We start from the raw sequence: 21,252 nt of genomic DNA, 5'->3' as shown, positions 1-21,252 counted from the left end.
TATGTTGAAATAGCCTAGAAAATTTCTAAAAGGTTATGGAAGAAAGTATTTAGTGATTACTTTTGGGAAATGGACTGGCAAGAAGGTGAATGAGACCTACGTTTTACTCTATATTCCCTCTGTATTTTTTTTTTTTTTTTTTTTTAATGAACAGAGTTTATCATTTTTTGAGTAGTTTCTATTTGCGGTGAAAGGGAAGTAGACCAGTGTCCTTCCTATATAACAAAAGTAGTATTTTAATAAACAACATTAGAAGATTCCATTCATTCAGCTAGAAGATGAATAAGATCTGAGGATTTTTTTTTTAAGACTTCATTTATTCATGAGATACAGAGAGAGAGAGAGAGAGAGAGGCAGAGACACACGCAGAGGGAGAAGCGGGCTCCACGCAGGGAACCCGATAGGGAACTCGATCCCAGGACTCCAGAATCACGCCCTGGGCTGAAGATGGCGCTAAATTGCTGAGCCACCCGGGCTGCCTGAGATCTGAGGATCTAATGTGAAACATGGTGACTGTAGTTAATGACACTATGTTGTATAATTTAAATTTGTTGAGAGAGTAGGATTTAAACATTCTCACCCCCAAAAAAGATGTGAGATGATCAATGTGTTAATTAACTGAATAGGGGAGGATCCTTTTACATTGTGCTTGTATATCAAATCTCTATGATGTACACTTTAAATATCTCACAATTTATATGTCATTTATACCTCATAGCTGAAATTAAAACAATGTTTCCATTCATAATACCAGCATAATAGAAAATAATCAGGAATTAATGCAGGAAGAAATGAATAGGACGAAAATTACAATAAATACAGTAACACTTTGAGGAACACCAAAAAATAAATAAATAAAAGCAAATGGAGGGATCCCTGGGTGGCGCAGCGGTTTGGCCCCTGCCTTTGGCCCAGGGTGCGATCCTGGAGACCCTGGATCGAATCCCACATCGGGCTCTCGGTGCATGGAGCCTGCTTCTCCCTCTGCCTGTGTCTCTGCCTCTCTCTCTATCATAAATAAATAAAAATTAAAAAAAAATCTTAAAAGTAAATGGAAAAAATGCTAGGTTATAAATCCTAGGGTTATAAAATTCAGTACAATAAAATACCAGTTCTCCCAGAACTAATTATTTTATCTGTCTTTTATTATAAAAATGTTCAAATATAAAGAAAAATTGAATTTTATACCCTCCCCACTACCTAGACTCTATAATTAACATTTTATTTTATTTTTTAAAAGATTTTATTTATTTATTAATGAGAGAGAGAGAGGGGAACAGAGACACAGGCAGAAGGAGAAGCAGGCTCCATGCAGGGACCCCAATGTGGGACTCGATCCCAGGTCTCCAGGATCAAGCCCTGGGCCAAAGGCAGGTGCTAAACCGCTGTGCCACCCAGGGATCCCCCCCAAAAAAATTTTTTTTAAGTTGTCTCTCTGCCTAATGTGGGGCTCAAACTCACAACCCTAAGATTAGGAGTCACATGCTCTACTTGACCAAGCCAGCCAGATGCCCCCGCTCCCCACTACAGAGTAGATTTGCTTGTTTCAGTATTTCACAGACGTGGAATCATACATTTATATACTCTTCTGTAAGGCTTTTTTTACTCAGCATGATGTTTTTTTTAGATTCGTGTTGTTGTGTGTATCAGTAATTCTTTCAATTGTTAATGTTCCATTGTGAGAAAATACCATTGTTTATATAATTTCTTATTGATGGTTACTTGTGTTATTTTCAGTTTTTTGTTATGAACATTTTTGTAGTAGTCTTTTTGTGGACATATGTTTTAATTTCTCTTGGGTAAATATATAGGAGTGGAATTATTGGATTGTGAAGTAGGTGAATCTTTAGTTTTATAAGAAGCTGAGAGACAAACTAATTTTTAAAATAAAATAAAAATATCACAAATAGTAGCTCATCCTAAAAATCATTCTGTGAAAGGCAAAACCATTCCCACCGTTAGAATATATATACAAGGTTTCTGGCATTGTGCAAACTACAGCTGGTAGTGCTAGTTTCCTTCTGACATTTGATAATACATATTTCCGTTGAATTCAAACTACTTAACTATTCATCTGTATCTGTATTCATCTAAGGCTAGATCTTTATCATAGAACCAGCTTTTAAAATCAATTCAGAGAGAGGTGTGGGGAAGAGATGAATTTCGGAGCATATGTGGTGTCAGTAAATCAGATGTGACAGTGGGAGATTGAGGAATTTAACAACAAAGAGGTTGTGTGTGTGAGAGAAAGAAGGCGGAGCAGGGGAGGGAGAGAAATACCAATGGCTTCTCTGCCCCAAGAATTTTATTTTATTTTTTTTAAAGATTTATTTATTTATTTGTTCATAGAGATGCAGGGGGAGGGGGGCAGAGACACAGGCAGAGGGAGAAGCAGGCTCCATGCAGAGAGCCTGATGTAGGACTCGATTCAGGGTCTCCAGGATCACGCCCTGGGCTGCAGGCGGCACTAAACCGCTGCGCCACCGGGGCTGCCCTGCCCCATGAATTTTAATTTAGTATTTTGAAAAGGTTATTTTTAAGATGGTTCAAAATCAAAAGATGTCTGTGTACTGAAATGAAATGATCTCCAAAGAGCCTCCTTTCTGTTTAACAGGCTTCATAGTATTCCATTTTATGAATATGCCATCTTTTATTTATTAATAAATATTTATTCCCCTCTCCTGTTGGTAAACATTCAGGTTATTTCTAATGTTTTTCTGTTGCAAACAGTGTTGCATTGAGTAAGTTTGCACTTTAAAAGTATGGGCATATCTGTAAAATTCTCAAGTGGAATTATGTCAGAGGGTTTGGGCTTTTGTAATTCTACTAAATATTTACAGATCATGAGAGTACCTGTTTATTCAAATCCTTGCCGATGCATTATTGGTAAAGTTTTTTTATATTTGCCTGTCTGATAGGTGGAAACTGGTATCACAGTATAGCCTTAATTTGTGTTACTCTACTCATAAATGAGATTAGGTGCAGGGTGTGGTTTTTGTTTTTGTGTTTTGTGGTTTTTTTGTATATTTAAGAGAAACATTTGCTTTTCTGTACGTTGTCAGTTTAATGTCTTGCCCATTTTTCTTTTGGATTATTGATTCCTTTTTTATTAATCTGTAGGATTCTCATATATTGGGAAATAAGACCTTGGTGAATGAATTAGAAATATTTTTGAAGAGCTCATTCTTTAAAAATACAGAAGTAGTTAGTTTTAGTGGAATGGTGGAAAAAAGAAGCCAGATTGCCATGGAGACAACTCTTTCTAGAAAATTGGCTGCAAAGTAGAATACAGAGAATGCTAGCTGAAGGATTGATGTAGAGTCACAGGAGTTCTCCTTTTCTTTTAGAAATTCTTGTGTTTAAATGCTGTTATGAAAGGGAGGAAATAGTAGTTGGCGATCTACAGGACAGGGTTTCTGATGGACTGAGATTCTTGGAAGGAATTGTAGAGAAGGAGGACATTTGTAAGTATGTTGATTGGGAGTTATGGATGTCATACAGTCCAGTGGCTTCTATTTTCTCTGAAGTAAAGGCAGGGCCAGCAGCGCAAGGGTATGAGAGGAGAGGGGGTTCTTTGAAATCACTGCTATGGGGAATTGGAGAGAGCTGAGTAAGGAAATACAGAAAGATTGCAGAAATTGTTTGGACTTCTGTCGAGGCAGAAGTGATATCAGCCTTATCAGTAGTTTGATTATCTTAAGCGGCATTTGGGGCAGTTCCAAGTGTAGGGCTAATGGTTGAATTAGTTTAGGGTTGGGCTGTTTTTGGTTTTCCCCATGTAGGTAGAATCGAACAGTGTTGTAAAGGAATTAGGATGTTAGCAAGGGAGTGATGAAATTGATACCAAGTTTTCTTGGTTAGACAGAGAAGGAAATAGGACAGAGATAATGGATAAAAAAAGTAGAGAGGAAGTCAAGGAACTCATAGGCTGGCTCAAATGTGAATTGTGGTGGCTGTCATCTATGAGGATGTTGAACTGTCTCTTCAAGGAGAAGTATCAGGACCTGGGGATGGGAAGAAAACTGTGAGCCACATTTCAGTGTCTTCAGTGATGAATGCCCTCAAGAACAGGGACCATTAGAGCAGACTCTAGGAAGAATAGTTTGCATATGAGATCCTTGAAAAGTGAGGAAACTTCAGTTTTCCTTCCTGACATGGATCTTGCGATACTTGTAATATAGAAGATTAGAGACTGGAAGAGGAAGGAAACAAGCATAGGTATGGATGCAGTTTAGTCTGGGAGGCAGGAAATTACAGGAATTTGCCTGATGGTCTTTATATCCTTTGAGAAGAATGAGGCCTTGTCTACGTTGTTCCTGGTTGTGGTCAATAGATACACCTTTTTAGTTAAATAGATCTTTTTACATTGACATATTTCTCACTGCCCAGTTTACGCATACTCCAGTTTCCATTCACTGTACACTTGTTCTTTTCCCTTGCAGCCTCTCAGGTTGTCTTCTGCAGTTTCCTTTTAGTTTTGATTTGTATATTCATGCTCTGTAGTGAAATCTGTTTTTCTTTTAACTTAATTTTATGCATTATTTTTATTTATAAAAATACTCTTCTCCATTTTAAATTATTATTATTTTTAAATATTTTATTTATTCATGAGAGAGACACAGAGAGAGGCAGAGACATAGGCAGAGGGAGAAGCAGGCTCCTCACAGGGAGTCCGATACGGGACTCTATCCCAGGACAGCAGGATCACGACCTGAGCTGAAGGCAGATGCTCAACTGCTGAGCTACCCAGGCATCCTGTCCCGTCCATTTTTTAAATTTAGAGAATGAAGTACAGTGTAAAGAAGAAAATATCATAAAGTGCTATGCTAAACGTTTACCTATTTTTCCTTCTAGTTTTTCATGCATATACATTCATGTATATACATGAATTTATTTGAGATTGTATGGTATATTCAGTTTTGATTTTTTTTTAAGCTTAAAAAATGAAGGGCTTGTTCCATTTCCTCAAATTTTTTGAAGATAGCATTTTGAATAGTAGCAGTATATCATCTTGAATAGCAGCATAGCACTTACTTCAACTTTTTCCTGTTTTCCTTGCTGCTGGGTATTTGGATTGTTTCTGCTTTCCACTTAATGAATATCTCTGTATCATTTTAGCCCGAGTTTCAGATTATTTACATTTACTTCAGAATAGAACCTTGGAAATGGGTCACAAAACAATATGGACATGTTTAAGATTCTTGTATAATCTTTCTGGGAAGGAATTTGTTATTACAGGCTAACGGCTGTTCCTACCAGTATTTGATGCCTTCTCATGAGTCTCTTGCCAGCATTGAATATTTCATATGATTGATCTTTTCTGATTTGAAAGGCAAAAATGTTATCTCGTCATTATATTCCTTTGATTAAGGGATGGTCAACACTTTTTCACATATTTTTTTAGCTGTTATTTTTCTCTTCTGTAAATTATCTATTTAGGTTCTTTAGATTTTTCAAAATTGAAGTCTTACTGTTTTCCATATCAATAGGACTTCTTGTTTTAATCCTTTGTCTTATTTGTAACAAATTCCCTAATTTATTTCCCTCCTTAAAAATATACACTTTTTAAAGAGCAGTTTTATGCTCATGGTAAAATTAAGCACAAATTAGAGTTCCCAAATACTCCCTGCCCCCACGCAGCCTCCCAGATTTGTCATCCTGCACCACAGTGGTACGCTTATTATGGTAGATGAATCTGCACTGACCTGTCCTTATCACCCAAAGTCTTATTTACATTCAGGTTCAGTCTTGGTGTTGTATGTTCTATGGTTTTGGACAAATAGATAATGACAGGTGTTTACCCTTATATTACCATGCAGAATGGTTTTACTGCCCTTAAAAATCCACTGCCTTTTCATTCCCTCCCACCTTCCTAGCCCTACAATCACTGATCTTTTTACTGTCTCCAGGAGCTTGCCTTTTAAAAAATGTCATATAGTTGCAATCATACAGTATATAGCTTTTCCAGATTGCTTTCTTTCACCTACTAATATGCATTTAGAGTCCCTTTATGTCTCTTCATGGCTTGATAATTAATTCATATCCTTTTAGTATTGCATGATACTACATTGTCTGGATGTAGTATAGTTTCTTTATCCATTCATCTACTGAAGGGCATCTTGGTTGTTGCTTCCAAGTTTTGGCAACAAAGAATAAAGTTACTGTAAACATCTGCTTTCAGATTTCTGTGTAGTTTTCAACTTTCTTAGGTAAATAACAAGGAGTACAATTGCTAGATCTTATGCAAAATGTTCAATTTTGTAAGAAACCACTAAACTGTTTTCCAAAGTGGCTGTATCACTTCGCATTCCCACCAGCAATGTATGAGAGTTCTTGTTGCTTCACATGCTCACCAGTATTTGGTGGTGGTAGTATTTTGGATTCTGGCCATTCTGATAGATGTGTTGTGGCATTTCATTGTTTTGATTTGCAATTCCTTACACATGTTGAATAGCTTCCATATGTTTCTTTGCAATCTATCTTCTCTAGTATGGTGTCAAGATATTTGGTCTATATTTTAATTGGTCAGTTTTCTTAATTGTTGATTTTTAAGAGTTCCTTGTAAATTTTGGATAACAGTCCTTTATCAGATGTGCCTTTTGCAAATATTTTATCCCAGGCTGTGTGCTGTCTTCATGTTCTCTTGATACTGTCTTTTGCAAAGTGGAAGTTTTTAATTTAAATGAAGTCCAGCTTATTGATTATTTCTTTCATGGATTGAACCTTTACTGTTACATCCAAAAAGTCCTCTCCATACTCTCCATACCAGGTTATTTGATATTCTCCTCTGTTATCTTCTAGGTGTTTTATAGTGTTGTGTTTACATTTAGGTCTGTAATACATTTTGAATAAATTTTTGTGAAAATATAAGGTCTGTGTCCAGATTTTTTTGTTGTACACATATGCCCAGTTCTAGCACCGTTTATTGAAAGACTATCTTTAGGGACGCCTGGGTGGCTCAGTGGTTGAGTGCCTGCCTCTGGCCCAGCACGTGATCCTGGAGTCCCAGGATCGAGTCCCACATCGCACTCTCTGCATGGAGCCTGCTTTTCTCTGCCTATGTCTCTGCCCCTACTCCCCCATGTCTCTCATGAATAAATAAATAAAATTAAAAAAAAAAAAAAAGACTGTCTTTACTCTGTTGTATTGCCATTGCTTCTTTGTCAAATACCAGTTGACTGTGTTTATGTGAGTCTGTATCTGGGCTCTCTCTTCTGTCATATTGCTCTTTTTTTTCATTTCTTTTACCAGTACCACACAATCTTGATTACTGTAGCTTTATTGTAAGTCTTGAAGTCAGGTAGTGTTAGTCTTCCAATTTTGTTCTTCTTCTGTATTGAGCTGGCTATTCTATGTCTTTTGCCTCTTACATAATCTTTAGAAACAGTTTTTCAAAATCCACAAAGTAACTTGCTAGGATTGTGATTGAAATTGCATCAGGGCAGCCCTGGTGGCGTGGGGTTTAGTGCCGCCTGCAGCCTGGGGTGTGATCATGGAGACCCTGGATCGAGTCCCACGTCGGGCTTCCTGTAGGGGGTCTGCTTCTCCCTCTGCCTGTTCCTCTACCTCTCTCTCTCTCTCTGTCTCTATGAATAAATAAAAACAAAATCTTTAAAAAAAAAAAAAAAGAAATTGCATCAAATCTATAGAACGAGCTGGGAAGACTGACATCTTTTTTTTTTTTTTTTTAATTCATGAGAGACACAGAGCGAGAGAGGCAGAGACACAGGCAGAGGGAGAAGCAGGCTCCATGCAGGGAGCCCGACGTGGGCCTCGGTCCCCGGTCTCCAGGGTCACACCCTGGGTCGAAGGCGGCGCTAAACCCTGAGCCACCCGTGCTGCCCGGAAGACTGACATCTTGATAATATTGAGTCTCCCTGTCCATGAACATTATTTATAATAGATTTCTTTTACATTTAGTAGCTATTATTTTTTGCTATCATCAGATATGCCATTTTTACCTTTGTGATTTCTTACATCAGAAAATCCTCATCCTGAGCTCACATAAATATTCATTTATTTGCTTTTAAAATGCACTGTTAAACATTTAATTCTTCCCATCTGGATTTTTTTTTTTTTTTTTTTTTTTGTATGTGGAATGAGATGGCAGTCTTACTATCTCCTCCTAAACACAGTTATTTTTCCTCAAGCCATTTCCTATCAAGAATAGCTATGTATACAAATAATCAGCCTTCCAGTTTGAGAGACTCTTTTTTTTTTTTTTAATTTTATTTATTTATTCATAGAGAGAGAGGCAGGGACAGAAGCAGGCTCCATGCAGGGAACTTGATGTGGGACTCAATCCAGAGTCTCCAGGATCACACCCTGGGCTGCAGGCAGCACTAAACTGCAGTGCCACTGGGGCTGCCCCAGCCTTCCAGTTTGTTTTCTAACCCTTTTGGAGGAAATTGCATGCTTTCGCAATTTTAGATTATGGTCAGGTGGGAAGACTGAGGAAGTGGTCAAATCTTGAATGGCTGCACCTTGAGAAGGCCACCTATTGAACCCATTTCCCTACTAGGCATGTTTGCTAGTACTAGAGGCAAACTCTTGGATTGTGAACCACCTGCATCTCCCTACCCTTCCTCAGAGATTCTCATGTATGCCTTGGTGAGGCCTGTCTTGTTTCCCTTGGAGAGTCACTACCATATTCAGTTACCACCAGTGTATGAGTCTTCTGAAGATGAGATATATGTGTGTATCTCTCCCCAGTTCTTCCCCTAGTACCTAACTCACTGTAGGGCACAGAAATCTGAATGGACAGATGAGCCACTAAGAGCAGTAGGAATGTTCCACAGCCCTCTGATGTGGTTTGAGATGAAATAAAGGGAAAGCTGTATGAGGTCTGTTTCAAAGAATATTACATTCATGCAGTCACCCTACCTTCTCCATGCTTCTCATGCCAAAGATTCTAAAGCCGCACATGGCGAACGCAAGGGCAGCTTTTCATAGGACCCCTACCTAGCTCTCATACCTAGAGATGCAGGGGGACTTTTAAAAGTTCTTTGGGTGATTCTAAAGTATAGCCAAAGTTTAGAATAAGGCATTTAAAAGTGTGTTCTTGGTAAGTTTTATTTGTATTGATATAAATATTCAAGAAAGTAGTTGGATTTGGGGGCAAATGTGCTAATCAAACTCCCAAAAGATCATTGGTCTTGTGTGTACTTTTAATTGCTGGGAAGATCTTATCTAAAATACTCCTTTTGGTATTTTGGACGTAGTTACAATAATATAGGACCTTGTCTAACATGGCTGTCTCTTTTCTAGGTCAGCATGGATTCCTGGTTCATTCTTGTTCTGCTTGGCAGTAGTCTGACACGTGTAGGTGCCAACAATGCAACCACAGGTAATTTGTCATTTGATAAGGCTGGTGTTCTGAACAGAATTTTGCAATCACCTTTAATGACCTAAATTGGAGACCTGAGTGCTTTTAAAGAACGAAAAAATATTAAAGTTTTACTTAAAAGTGATGGTATAAAATAATTATCTTTGGAACTCTCTGAGTCCTATTGACAATACACTACTTTAAATTAATTGATTATATGCTCATCCTTGAAAAGTTAAAAATTGTTGCTACGTAAGATCCCTATATATTGATTTTGAGCAAATAAGTAATGAGTCCAGTTTTCCTTGTCCCTTAAACAGTGGTCCTTTGAAGGTGGTAGAAAGAGTCCTGTGTTAGATAAAAGTGTGTGTGTCTGTGTGTGTGTCTGGTTTTTCATTGGTCCCCAGGTGTTTGAGAATTTATTTTTAAAATTTATTTATTTGAGAGAGAAAATGCAAGCAGGCAAAGGGAGAGGGAGAGAGAGTCTCAAGCAGACTCCCTACTAAAGGTAGAGCCCAACGTGGGGCTTGATCCCAGGACCCTGAGATCATGACCTGAAATCGAGAGTTGGCCATTTAATTAACTGAGCCACCTGGGCACCCCTGCTTGAGAGTCTATTAAGGCTTGCTGTTTTGTGCCTCACAACTTTTGAACTATTACGTTCTTTATGCGGTGTTTTTTTCCCCCCTTGTTTATAGTTTCACCTTCAGTAGGCGTTACAAAATCCATGAAAACATTGACAGCAGAATCAGTCAAAGAAGAGACCAAAGCTTCAAATCCTACTTCTTCAGTAACTTCTCTCTCTGTGGTACCAACATTCAGCTCAAATCTAACTCTAGGAACCACCTATGTAACCACTGTCAATTCTTCAGACTCTGACAATGGGACCACAAGAACAGCAAGTACCAATTCTGTAGTCACTACACTTTCACCAAATGGAACGTGGCTTCCAGATAACCAGTTCACAGATGCCGGCACAGAATCTTGGGAGGGGAATTCTAGCACTGTGGCAACCACTCCCGAAACTTTTCCTCCTTCAGGTACTAGAGATGGTTTCTGTTTGCTGTTTCTTTTTCTCTTTGAGGTTATTCACTGTTTTACTACTTTTTTTTGCGTGTTTTCTAGCCGTAAAATTTCTTGAAATTATTAAAATTGTAAACTAATGAAACTTAGATATAGAGAATTCTCAGGAATACCTGGTTACCACAGAGTTAAGAGGAAATAAGAAATATTCTAGAGGATATCCTGCTTTGCCTGGCATTCTGGTTAGACTGAGGAGGCTTAAGTGTTAAAGGCAGAGGAAGAATTTTGAAAATGCAAGAGAACTGGGAGCTAATTGATAATGCAAGAGACTGAAGATAAAAGACTGCAGAAGCTGAGTAATAGGATTAGCCTTGAAAAGAAGGGACCCATGGAGACCATGGGAAGGAGAGTGGGTCTGGGTATCTGTAACAGGGTGTGGGAAGCCCGTGGCCAGGGGTGGAGTTAGAGGAGCTCTGGGAAATAGTTAAGTTGCAATGTCAGTTTGTTCAGGGCCTCAGCCCTGCCCACTTCTTTCCTTCAGTCCATCAGTGGTTGAATGGGAAGAGGCAGCAAAGATAGAATCGGCCCTGTGTCAGAGACTTAAGTAGGGCAGAATAAGTTTCTGACCCCTTGGAGCCTCAGGTCCTGGTCTGTAAAAGAGAAGGGGTCCCTTAGAGGGATTCTGTGAGAAGTATGACTTCGTTCCCTGACAGCTGTAACTGTCATTCCTTTTCTAGCAAGAATCACTTTCCCTCTTCTGTGGTCTCATCCCCATGGCTCATATTTCTTCTCCATTAAATGGTGAGGGCCTCTAGCTTGGAATCACATTGTGCTCATGGGGAGCATTCAGAAAATATTTGCTGAATTGAATATCATTTGCTTACTACAGATGACCTCTTTTAGCTAGACTGTACAACCCAGACCCTGCACCTGCCTGCTTTGATCCGATGTTTTCCTCTATAAATGGTGTACAGCATTTGCAGTTAAGGGCACAGTCTGCTGAGCCGCACCACCTGAGTTTGAATCCCATCTCTGCCATACACTGGCTGTGTGACCACAGGCAAATTATTTAAGCTCTGTACTGCAGTTTCTTCATCTGTAAAATAAGAACAAGTGATAGTAATAATACTTATGTCATAGAGGAATTATCAGAATTAAGTGAGTTGATATAGGTATGGCATTTACAGTGTATACATGCACATGGCAAGCACTGTTTTTAAGTGGTAGACATTGTACGGAGAGTTTTATTTAGAGTAATCCTATGAAGTATCCTATGAATCCTCTGAAGTAGGTTCTGTTTTATGTTTTGCGGGTGGAAGAATTTTACAGTGATGAAACTGTAATTTAGGGGAATGTTTTTTCAAAGTACAGGTCATGACCAATTCATGAAATCAGTTTAGTGGGGCATCATATTTTGTTTTAAGTGGATGGTCCTGTTCATTTCTATTCTTTTTGTGTTATATGTATTGTCAAACTTTTGTTTCAGTTATACGGAAACACAGAGTTAACGGTATAGAATATATTTCTTGCTGTGAGTTATGGCCATTACTTCAGGAAGGAAGACAAAATGACTTGAACAAGCTGAAGTAGTCAGTGGGATAGGTGAGAGGGTAACCCAGGCCTGCTTGACTTTGCAGCCTGTATTCTTTACTTCTGTTCTCTACTGTCTTCATTTAACAGTTCTGTGATGTGAACGTGGATAATTATTTCCTTTTAATATATGCTTAATATAAGACTAAGAGGTTAAATGATTTGTCTTAGATCTCAGGGTTGTCAAGGCCTATTTCTCACTTTTGTGGTCTTTGCACTCTGCTGTTAGGGAACTGAGTTTTACATACTCTGCCTTAGGTCCAAATTATTCCATAAATAAGAAGCTGGTTATTGTACTCTTAATACATTTCATGTCTCAGGGGAGACTGAGACTACATTTCACTGGTGACTTTTTTTTTTCAAGATCAGTAAAACAAGGAAACCTTTATGTTACATCAGGTCACAGTCTGAACCCCCCACATCTTCATCACTACCATCTGACCAATCCTCCCATTAATTGTTACATCTTAATTTTTTATTGAATCAGTATTTGATATTTTTTATTATTATAACTGTAATGTTATTCCCTGCTGAGCTGTAAGTATAATGTGATTTTTCTTTTCTTTGGACAATTTTTTTTCTGGATTTTATAATTGCCGTACAGTTCCTTTTTTAAAGATTTATTTATTAGAGAGCAAGCACAAGCATATGCATACAAGTGAGGGAAGGGGCAGGAGGAGGGAATCTCAAGCAGACTCCCCATTGAGCGTGGAGCCCATCACAGGGCTCAGTCTCACAACCCATGAGATCATGACCTGATCTGAGCCACCCAGGTGCCCCAGTTGCCTTATATTTCTGTTTTAGTTTTCTTTTTGCCTATTGCTAGCCAATTCTTCCCATACTTTTCATAGCCTCTCAATACAGTTTTCAGTAAAGTCAGATCTGTAAGGTAATCTACAGATTTATTTCCTAGAGGTCTTCCTCCTGACTCATCTATTGTCTTACTCAAGTCTAGGCTTGATCATCAGGGCTGCTGCCCAGGCGTTGATCTGGGATTTTCCTTCTTTATTTTTTGGGAAATATAATAGAGAAGCGCTTCTGGCTTCCTGGCTTCTATATTGACCTCTTTCTTGGATTACCCCATTATTTGATAGACTATATCCTCCAGTAGCTTCTTGAGATATAGAGGTCCATGGGAGATACATTGCATGAGGCCTTAATGTCTAAAAATGTCTGTAGGGCTATGTATAGAATTTGAGGATGTATTTTTTTCTCTAGAATGTTGAAAGCATTGCCCTGACTTCTAATTCCCAGGCTTGGAGGATTCTAATGCTATCCTGATTCTTAATCACACTTTGGTGTGTTTTTGAAAGATCTTTTCTTTATCATTCATGTTCTGAAATTTCATGGAAATGTTGATGTGGGTCTTTTTCACTCGTTATGCTGGATACTTGATAGGACCTTTGGAGCTTTGGTTCTTCAAATCTGAAAATTTTTGGTTCTTCAGTTGGGGAAATTTGTCTTATATTTGGAAATTTTTTCCATTGTTCATTTTCTCTGTTTTCTTCTTCTAAGACTCTTGCTATTTGGATATTGGACATATCCTAGAATAATTCTTTAATCTTTAAAATTTTTCTCTCCTATTGACCTTTGCTTTGAGTCTCTGTTCTCCTTTTTAAAATAAGCATATATTTTATATATTTTTTTCTTTTATTTCTCATACAAATAATAGACATATATATTGTGTATATTTCTACACATCACTTTTTTTCCGTTAGCCTGTCATCCTTGTTCTGTACTATAATAAAGAGCTGCTTCATAGTGTAGACATGCCGTAATGTATTTATCCAGTCTTCCTTATCAGTATATGTTAAAGCTGTTTTCAGAGTACTGTTACAAACAATATAATTTGTCATTTCAAGCATATGTGGGAATATTGATAGGATGAATTATTTTTTAATATTTTATTTACTTATTCATGAGAGACACACAGAGTGAGAGGCAGAGACATAGGCAGAGGGAAAAGCAGGCTCCATGCAGGGAGCCCAATGTGGAACTTGATCCCGGGACTCTAGGTTCACGCCCTGAGCCAAAAAGGCAGACGCTTAACTGGTGAGCCACCCAGGCGTCCTGGATAAATTATTTTTAAGTGTGCATTTATAAACTGGTAAATATTGCCAGATTTTCCTCTGTTGGGAAATTTATTCCTATAAACAGTGTGTCAGAATGCCTGTTTTCCTATGCTGTCTTCAGTGCAGTAAATTATCACACTTCTGGATCTATGCCAGTCTGACAGGTGAAAATTAGCATCTCAGTGTAGCCTTAATTGCGTATCACTGAGTAAGGTTGAGCATCTTTCCATATTTGGAAAGATCACTTGTATTTCTTAAGAACTCTGCTGGTATCCTTTATCTGTTTTTCTTCTTAGAATGTCAGGTTTTTCTGACTTATTTATAGAAGCTCTTTAATGTTAGGAAATGAACCTTTGCCTACCTATTAAAAGTTGCAGATATTTCCCCCAGTTGCTCATCTAGCTTTTCTGCGTTGCAGAAACTATCATAAGTAATTTAAACTTCTTTTAATTAAAAAAATTGTCAGTTTGTTTTAACTAAACGTTTTCTATGTATTGGATCATATATAGCAAGGCTTTTTTTTTTTTTTTTAAGATTTACTTATTTATTTGAGAGAGAGCGAGAGCACGAGTGGGAGGGATGGAGGGAGAAGCAGAGAGAATCTCAAGCAGACTTGGCTCTAAGCAGATCAAGCCTAACGTGGGGCTTGATCCCAGGACCCTGAGATCATGACCTGAGCTGAAACCAAGAGTCCAGCGAATAACTGATGGTGCCACCCAGGCTCCCCTAAGAAGGCTTTTCTTACTTCATCATTACGAAATAACTTTCTTTTTTTATATATATTTTATTTATTTATTTATTCATGAGAGACGGAGAGAGAGAGAGAGGCAGAGACACAGGCAGAGGGAGAAGCAGGCTCCATGCAGGGAGCCCGACGCAGGACTTGACCTCGAGTTTCCAGGATCAGGCCCTGGGCTGAAGGCGGCACTAAACCGCTGAGCCACCCAGGCTGCCCACAAAATAACTTCCTTATGATTTCTTCTAGACATGATTTCCTTTTTCTGTATATATATGTGTGTGTGCATGTAGGTGTATGGTTAAATCTGATCCATCTGGAATTTATTCTAATGTGAAGTGTGAACTATACATCTGTTTTTTTTTTTTTTTCAAAATGGTTAATGACTTGTCCCAATACCTTTTAATGAATAATCTATTTTTTCCTCACTAATTTGAAATGCTACCTTATCATATATTGAATTCTGTATCTATTTAGGTTCCCATGTATATATTTGAGTTCTGTTTCTTAACATTTGTATTTTCTGTTATTTGTTTTCTCTGTCCATGAACAGAACCCCACTACTATAATTTTAACTCTAAAATAGTATTTGATAAGGTTAATCATCCCTTGTTAATCTTATTTTTCAGAATTTTGTTACCGATTCTTGATTATTTTTCTTTACGAACAGTAGAATCAACTTATATAGCAGGAGAAAAGTTATGTCACATTTATAGATTAACAGGGACAATTGACATCTTTAAGTCTATCCAAGAATGCAGTGTATTCCATTTGCTGAAGTCTTTGCATTTCTTGGAACTGTTAAAGTTTTTGCCACTGATGTTGCATATGTTTTATTCAGCTTATTTCTAGATATATCAGAGGGTTGTTGTTGTTGTTGTTGCTATTTTGGTGTTTTGTTTATTGTTAGTATAAATGGATTATTTTCTTCCACTATGTCTTCTAACTGGCTGCTCTTGAGGCTATGAAGGCTATTGACCGTTTTGTTTTGTTTTGTTTTAAGTATTTTATTTATTCATGAGAGACATAGAGGCAGAGGGAGAAGCAGGCTCCATGCAGGGAGCCCGATGTGGACCTGGCACCCCAGGATCACACCCTGAGCCGAAGGCAGATCCCAACCGCTGAGCCACCCAGGCATCCTTTTTTTTTTTTTTTTAAGACGTAATTAATATAGATCACTTTTTTAGTTTTGGGTATACTACATAAAGCTATTGACTTTTGTAAGTTTATTTTATGCTGGTCATCTTAATAAATTTCCTCAGTGTTTGACATAATTTACTTCAATTATCATAAGTCTTCAAATCAGTCTTTTTCTCTTTAAATGATTGGTGAGGGATCCCTGGGTGGCGCAGCGGTTTGGCGCCTGCCTTTGGCCCAGGGCGCGATCCTGGTGACCCGGGATCGAGTCCCACATCGGGCTCCCGGTGCATGGAGCCTGCTTCTCCCTCTGCCTGTGTCTCTGCCTCTCTCTCTCTGTGACTATCATAAATGAATAAAAATAAAAAAAAATAAATGATTGGTGAATACCTTCAGAATAAAGTTAGGAAGCAAGCAATGGTTAAAGCAGACAGCTTTGTCTTGTACCGGACTCTCAGGAGGACGCTAAGTGGTTTTCCATTAAATATGCTGACTCTTGTGTTGAGGTAAACCTATTTATCATGGTTAGGTTTTATTAATTTATTCCTGCTTTCAAGAACATATGTGTCAAGAATGGATATTAAATTTTACCAACTGTCTGTTTAGCATCAATGAACAAGATCTTTATGATTTTTTGTCTTTATATAATATACTGTGGTGAATCATTTTAATAGATTTCTGAACTTTGAACTATTTACTTTTCTGCAAAAACAACCCTACTTGGATTTTCCTTGAATGAACTGTAGCAATTTGTTTGATACTACTGTATTTGGGATTTTTCTAATGACATTCATAAGTTATTTCTAAATTAAATTGGTCTGTTTCCTTCATATGTGTGCTTTTTGTTTTGTTTTGTTTTGTTTTAATATATGTGTGCTATTTTTGGGAAGTCTTAGTTGTCAGTGTTTTGTTTTGCTTCACAGAAAGAATTGAACTTTACCTAGCTATGCATCTCGTTCATGTGTTCAAAATTACTTGAATAGGTCTGAGGAAAAGTCATCTCTTAAGATTCATTTCCTACATAGCTGTTAATATTTGTTATATGTTTGTCTATTTTCATGCTTGAGTTGAGTAACCATGTATATGTTTCATAGTTTGTTGCTTTTTTCTTCCAAAGAGCCTCCTATTGTATATTTATTGGTCCTGTCATTTTTCAGTTTTTATTTCATTAATTTCTTTCTTATTCTTACTCTTTCTGCTTAGATTTATTTTGTGCTTTTTCTTTCTTCCTAAATTGAATGCTTAACTTGTTTTTATTTTCCTTCTTCCCAGTTATATATTTAATGCTATGAATTTTTATAAGCACAGCTTTAGCCACATTCCATCAGTGTTCTTGTAGGTAATTGAATTAGTTATGGTGCAGTCTAAAGTACTCTGATACAGACAGACCAAAATTCGGTGGCTTAAGTAGACAAAAGCCTTTTCTCCCCTTTCATATTCCAGAGGTAGACCAGAGGGCTTTGCCTAATCAAGGACTGAGTTCCTTTTTTCTTTTCTTTTTTTTTAAGGGGGAAAGGGGCAGAAGAAAAGAGAGAAGTGTTGTTGTTGTTGTTGTTTTAAAGATTTTATTTATTTACTCATTTGGGAGCGGGGAGCAAGAGAGGGATAAGCTGACTCCACACTGAGTGCAGAGGCCAACTTGGGGCTTGATCCCAGGACCCCGAGATCATGACCTGAGCTGAAACCAAGAGTCAGATGCTCAACTGACTGAGCCCCCAGGCACCCCGAAAGAATTTTAAGCAGGCTCCACTGCAGAGCTCGATAAAGGGGCTCAATCTCACAACCTTGATATTCATGATTTGAGCCGAAATCGAGTCAGCCACTTAACCAACTGAGCCAACCAGGTGCACCAAGTTCTTTTTTTCTTCTTGGCTCTGCCATTTCGGCAAGATTGCCCTCATCTGCTTGATCAGAGATGGATGGCTCTCATCATTGGGTTCTGGTTCCAGCCCTTGAGAAAGGGGAACAGAGGAAATGGGGATTTCTTTTCTAAAGAATGTGATCCAGAAGTTACCCTCATCACTTTTGCTTACATGTCATTGCCTGGAATTCTTCATATAACTGCATTTGGCACAAAGGAGTCTTAGAAACGCAGTCTGTAGCTGGACAGCTTTGTGCTCGGCTAAAAGAAAACAAAAAACAAAAACAAAACATGGTTTCTGTACCAAAAGCAAGAAGAGGAGACAATTACTAGGGGAGAGTTGGTAGATTCTGCCAAAGAATGATTTTATTATTTCTGAGGTATTTTGTAATTTGGCTTTGCTTTTAATTTTCAGCTGTTTTCTTTGTTAATTTCTAGTTTTATTGCATCATGATAAAATAGTATTGTCTGTTATTTCTACAATGGGCAATAATTTATAAGGGCTTGTGGATATTCCACAAGCCTTTAAAAAAGTTTTCTGTTAGTGTATAGAATTTGTCTACATTGGTTAGACTTTTTTTTTTTTTACACTAATTAGATTTTATTACCATTTGTCTTTAATATCCTTAATTTTGTCCTGTTGCATTTTAATGGCCTAAAAGACATAATGACCTCTAATACTATTGTGTTTGTATTTCTTTTTATGTTCTTGTACTTTTTAGGAAGATTGATGCTGTGTTGTTTTTGTACTCAGAAGGACAAACCACTGATTAATGTTTAGTGAGTTTCAGCAATCTCATTACCCATTTATTGGAGGGTACCTCATTCTAGCTCCAACATATATAAACAAGAAAATATCTGTATCCCTAGGGCTTATTTTGTCTTAATTTCGGTTAAATTGTAATGTATTTCTTTAATTTGAGTGAATGTTTCTATTTTTCACTTATTATACAGGTAATTCTGACTCGAAGGACAGAAGAGGTGAGCCACTCACCTATGTCTGTTGTCCCCTTTAATAATGTACAATATTCATCATGTTTGCTCACAGTCTGTGGTAACCTTGTGCATCTATATGGTTGTGTTTACTTTCTCTTATATTGTGTCCATATTAACCTTGTAGTGAAGAATAATAGAAATAGGTGTTCATTGTGTTTTTAAATATAGATTATGGAATCTAACAGGATGTCTTTTAACAAGTAATAAAAGCTGTATCTTTATCATGTCACCTTGCTAATATCATCCTTGGTGATACTAGGCCATAATTTCTACACCACAGTTAATTTCTAATGTCTAGTCAATAATTGCCTATAAACATCCTAGCTTTTTGTGTTGTTTTTCCTAGTCTATAAAATGTTGACCTTTTGTCATTTTATATGGATTTTATGAGTTTTCACCTCTCTAGTGTGACATTCCCTATGGCTGGAGATGCTGTCAGTGATCTAAGCAGGTCTAAGCAGGGCTTCCAAATCCCTGGTCACCAGAGAACAGAATGAGTGTAGGTACTTATGTGTAGTGGCACACTTTGCTTTGGACAGTAGTAGGACTATCATCAGAGAGTGTAAGAGAAAGGGAGATCATCCAAAAGTCTTAAGAAATGATCATTGCATTTGAGTTTGGAAAATATTTATCTGTGAACCAATTTTTCTCTTATGATTTCCTATTTTATTAAATGAGCTTTCTGAGGCTTTTTTTCTCATTCTATTATTTAACCATGCACAGTTTTTCCTGCATAATTAATAGAACATTTGAAGGCTGATGAATTTCCACTAAGTAGGGGAGCATTTGAATCAGAAAAGTAGGGTACTATAATCCTTTATGTGTTGTCATCTGCCACTGTATTTGGTCAGGATTAATGAGGTATTATTTTATGCACAGATTTCTTTTGATTTTCTAGCTCTCAGTTTCTTTAACTCAGGAACTAGATTCTATCAAGTAGTATATTTGCTATTCACATTTGGTTACTAGATTCTCAGTACCAAGTGCAGACTTAAATAGATTAATAATGCAGTAGATAACTTATATTTGCTCCCTAAAACTTCTCTTTTCCCCAGTCTTAAAGTCAAAATGGTATAGGCTTTAAAATTAAACATACAAACTTTGATTTATTCCTCTACATAGGGTGTATTTTCTTAATATTCAGCCTTTTCTTGCCCCAATATTATCCGTTTTACATAGCTAACTAACATGGATTTTAATAGTTTCAATATTGTGGTTAAAAAGAAAGGAAACTATCTTAATCATCTAGAATATTGCTAATTGTGACATTAATATGTATTGGCACATATCCTTTTTAAGTTAAAAAATAATTTTGTATAATTGGTTTTGACTAAACAGGAAAATGAAGAGGCTTACATATTCCTTCCAATGTTGAAAAAATGTAATGACATTTTTACCAGAGCAGATCTTTAGAAGTATTTCTGTAAATTTTGATATCACATTCTAATTTTAAAACCAAATGCTTTCTGAGAAATGAGGCCAATTATTTTAAAATATTTGCATCATAATGGGTTTGCTAAGCAAAGTATGTCTTAAGCAGATGAATTAAATTATAAGTTTTTCTGCCTTGGTCTCTGGGATGCTTTTGAACAGCAACGGCTGGTGTTTTAATTGTCAAAACAGAAAGGAATGAAAAGGAAGGTAGACAGGCAACTTTGCTTCCTTTCTTTTGAAGTCTAAGTAACTGGTTATTTTCTCATGTGTATTCTTTTTAAAAAGCATTCCACATTAATTATTGAGTAGAACTAACTTTTTTCCTAATTGTAATAAAATATACATCATATAAATTTTCCCAACTTAACTGTATGGTTCAGTGAAATTAAGACATTGTTGAGCTGTCACCACCATCCACCTCTAGAATTCTTTTTTATAATCCCCAACTAAAACTCTAAACATTAAGCAGTAACTCGCCCCCTTCTCCCAGCCCCTGGTAACTCTTTCTGTCTCTATAAATTTGTCTATTCTAGCTACCTAATTTAAGTGGAATCACAATAATACTTTTCCTTATATAACCAGCTTTTCTTTTAAAGCATTTTTACTGCTGTTAATTCGGATGATTTGTGTTACATATACTAAAGCATTAAATCCAGTTCTAGCATTATCTTCTGAGTACCTCTTCCCCATGAAGTCAGTGGTCATGAATACAATTTCTAGTTGTTCTTTAGTTTTTACTAATTTTACATCTTGATTTTATTAGTTTTGATCTAGAGAGAACAGACTCTGAGATAGCAAGTTTACTGGAGAGTACTTTCTCTCTACACAGCACCTTCGAAACACTGAAGGCATTAGTATTGAGGAGAGTGGGGACATGAAATGTCACATGATCAGAGCAAAGGCAGCGAAGGCCTCAGTCAATCCTGCAGGAAGGTCTAGAGGTAGAATGAGCATTGCAGAGGCTTTTCCCTTTGCCAGGCTACTCTCTCAGGCCAAGGACAGCTCCTGGGAAAGCACTTGCTGAGAACTGTTAGCCACTAACCCTCCCAGCAGCTATAGGAATGGGTTCTTTGGTCTT

General features: G+C 37.3%; 1 protein-coding gene across 4 annotated transcripts in view; it reads left to right on the top strand.

Moving 5' to 3' along the window:
* The window catches only part of PTPRA (protein tyrosine phosphatase receptor type A), a 171,157-nt gene that overhangs the window by 90,191 nt on the left and 59,714 nt on the right, over positions 1 to 21,252 (top strand). For 3 of the 4 annotated variants that reach the window (XM_025469497.3, XM_025469495.3, XM_025469498.3), the window contains exons 2-4: positions 9,268 to 9,346; positions 10,024 to 10,365; positions 18,699 to 18,725. In XM_025469497.3, the coding sequence (XP_025325282.1) occupies positions 9,274 to 9,346; positions 10,024 to 10,365; positions 18,699 to 18,725 (442 nt within the window). In that variant the 5' untranslated portion in view covers positions 9,268 to 9,273. The remainder of the gene's footprint in view (positions 1 to 9,267; positions 9,347 to 10,023; positions 10,366 to 18,698; positions 18,726 to 21,252) is intronic. The other variant, XM_025469496.3, reaches the window with a different exon arrangement.

This window comes from Canis lupus, chromosome 24 (genome assembly GCF_003254725.2).
Source record: "Canis lupus dingo isolate Sandy chromosome 24, ASM325472v2, whole genome shotgun sequence".
Classification (NCBI taxonomy): Eukaryota; Metazoa; Chordata; class Mammalia; order Carnivora; family Canidae; genus Canis; species Canis lupus.
This window is presented reverse-complemented; position numbering and strand designations above follow the sequence as displayed.